At 43.9% G+C, this 3,122-nt stretch overlaps 1 protein-coding gene across 1 annotated transcript in view; it reads right to left on the bottom strand.

Annotated features, from left to right (window-relative positions):
- Positions 1-3,122, bottom strand: part of lrrc6 (leucine rich repeat containing 6) — a 26,888-nt gene that overhangs the window by 9,271 nt on the left and 14,495 nt on the right. The window contains exons 7-8 of the mRNA XM_034887374.1: positions 3,034-3,103; positions 225-320 (exon numbers count right to left, since the gene is read on the bottom strand). Coding sequence (XP_034743265.1) covers positions 225-320; positions 3,034-3,103 — 166 coding nt within the window. The remainder of the gene's footprint in view (positions 1-224; positions 321-3,033; positions 3,104-3,122) is intronic.

Genomic DNA, 3,122 nt, shown 5'->3' with positions numbered 1-3,122 from the left:
CAAGAGCAGGGGGAATGAGAGGGGGAAACGCCAGAGCAGGAGGAATGAGAGGGGGAAATATATGTGTTTTTGTTCTGTTTTAAAGAAAAATGTCAAACCTGCTTCCCTTTGTTATTCCCAATACAGCCTGTGATAATTTATGAGGTTTGAGCAATAAACTTTTTTTAGACTTTAACTCCTGAGCTGGACACCTGGCTCAGGTGAGGACGTGGACCTGTACGTACCCTGGGCATGGTGAGGACCAGGTGTCCCGTGGTTTGGGACCTCTGAGCTGACGAGCTGTCGGGCTTCACTTCGGCGGGCAGGACCATCTGAAATATCTGCAGAGTAAATTATTCATAGCGTTAATTAGTGAGATTAATGCGCTGATCTGGCACCGACGCCGTCCCGGTGGGTCAAATGACTTCCGTCATTATCGGGCCTTTTTATAGAGAGAGAAGAAGAAGAGTGACCAGAATAGCTCGCACCAAGACCAGCAGCAATCAATCACTGGAGCCAAATACTGTGGAAACCAAAGTGATCCACATGGGAGGAATTATTACGCGCTTATTCACAGTTTTTAATTAACTTTTGTTAGATATGAGGGGAAACCACGCTGACAGCAGGTGGAGAGAAACAAAGCCACTCATCCTCTGACCCGGCTGCTGTCAGAAGAAGCTGATTGGATACGAAAGCTGACTCCTACGGTTGATTCCCTCTGCTGCACGGCACGAGAAGGGACTTTTAAAGGCCTGAGTTGATTCATCGCTGCGTAAATCACACCACCCGTCCAATCAGGCTGACCCCTGGCACGAAACAACCATCCATTAACACGCTAACACCTTCAAGTGGAGCCATGATGTTCAGGACTCTGAAGAACTCCAACCTGCAGGACTCTGAGTTCATAACGAGTTCGCTGGAGGGTTGAAACCCGGGAACAGAAACAAGATGACACCTCTTGGATTTATGTGTTGCTGTGGTGTGTTTGAGGAAGATTAAAATCCTCCACAGGACCAGATTTATAACCTTAGCACAACTTTCAGATTTCAAAATAAAACCTTAGTCAAATGGCTCGTTTTGGGATAATTGGATGCAAAGGTCCGGCTTGATGGAGTTTCTTTTGGTGCTGCTGAGACCAGATTTCTAACCTTACCACAACTTTTACCATTTCAAAATAAAACGCAAACCAGAACCTTCATTGAGAAGACCAATGCAGTTGAAAACCACCTTAGTCAAATGGCTCGTTTTGGGAAAATTGGAACCAAAGGTCCGGCTCGATCGAGATTAAAGAAATATTCCGGCACCAATGAATGCTGGATCTGAATCCTTCTTCCACCACTGATAGCCGGAAGTGAACCTGACGCAAGATAATTTCTGAATCTCACACCTTTGACAATTGGTATTTCAGGTATTCGATGCTTCGACACTTTGCCTGCTGTGGTGTCTGAGCCATGCTGGATCACAGGAATCCGCTTGACACTGTTTCTTGATAATTGAAAAGGTTTATTTACATCAAAGAATTCAGCATCAATTTACAAGCTCTGCAGAAGCTAGGAGAGGATCTCTGCCAATACAGCACTCCAGATTCTTCATCATGGTTTATATAGGGTCTCTGTTTCTACAACATGTAACAGAATGAGAGGTAGGGGTCCCTCAGCTAGCGTGTCAATCATAGAACCCTGGGGACCCCTTTCAGTACTAAATCTGGTTCAACTGTGAGGCCCCTTCCACTAGGATGCGCAACCTTCAGACCTTCGGATAAGCAACCACCTTTAGATTTAATGGCTGCACTCCAACATCTAGTTTGACTTTGGTGATGTTGAGATACTTCATGCTCAATTTGATAAACGAGAGAGACAGTGTGGTTGTCCTGCCCTGCAGAGCTGATATTTTGGAGAAAAAAAAACAAAACAATTCACAACTTCACAGCTTGGGAATTGGTTCCCAGCAGGTGCAATAAACTGTCTCCATAAACGTGGTGACTCAGCTGCTCCTGACGGCCTCTTATTTGCTCTAAATCTGACTCTGCATCCATCACACTTCCTTCTGCCCTCGACTCAGCAGCCGCAGACACCATCGCCATCGTTCAGAGCGTCCTGGGATCACATACGTCACGCCGTACGCTCCACAAATCAGGATGTTAGGAAGCAGAGTGTGAGAAGATAAGAGGAACGCTGAGATTTTAGACACATAATCAATCGTTAATCAATTGCTCTCACATGAGATTGTAGAGGTACAACTTCAGTGAACTAACCAATACACAGTGCTGTGGAGTAAGGTCTGGCTACACCACAGAAGACTTATGGGATATGAGGAACATAAAGTCTCTGGGTCTCAGGAAGGAACTTCTTGTGGAGGAACATCTGCACCCCCTCTAAAGAAAACTCCACATATCCACGATATAACATGAAGTTAACTGTTGACACAACACAGTAACGTGAGCTATTTAAATCAGCTGATACGTGGATACACCTCGTAATCTCTTCCCAGTGTACAGGGCTGTAGACAAGACCACCTTAGTCGAGTCCAGGACAACTCCAAGACCAGGACTAGTTGAGTTCAAGTCAAGACCGAGTCCAAAGAGGTTTGAGTCAGAGTAAAGACCAAGTCCAGGACAGAATAAAGGTCTTATTAAAGACACCTGGACTCGGTCCAGACCTTTTTACTTCTCCAAAATATAAATGGAAGTGTTGTTGAAATAGTATTGAGTAAAAGTTGACATATTCCAGTCAGTGATTATCATCAACATCCATTCCTTTAATTTTAGTCTCAATAATTCCTAATTTCTGCTTTTCTAACTCAAACATGAGGTATAATTTCCTCTAAATGAGGTTTATTGACCATAAATTCCAAAAACAACTGTAAAACTAAAGTTAATAAGTTAGTGTTAACTTTGGTTTTACAGTTATTTTTTCCAGTGATACATCAAAAAGTTAAAAACATCAATAAAAGCGTCAACTAAAGTGTTGATTTCCAATTTTGACGGGAAGACGACACGAGGGTTAAGAAACAAAAGGTTATGAACTAATACATGATCACATCTCCACATCGTACCTTTCCTTTGACGGTGACTCTGGCGTACGTCGGCTGAACGTCCACGCCGATCAGCGAGGTGTCCATGTGTCTGGGGGGGGGAGAAGGGA

The sequence above is a fragment of the Etheostoma cragini genome, chromosome 12 (genome assembly GCF_013103735.1).
Source record: "Etheostoma cragini isolate CJK2018 chromosome 12, CSU_Ecrag_1.0, whole genome shotgun sequence".
NCBI classification, from domain to species: domain Eukaryota; kingdom Metazoa; phylum Chordata; class Actinopteri; order Perciformes; family Percidae; genus Etheostoma; species Etheostoma cragini.
This window is presented reverse-complemented; position numbering and strand designations above follow the sequence as displayed.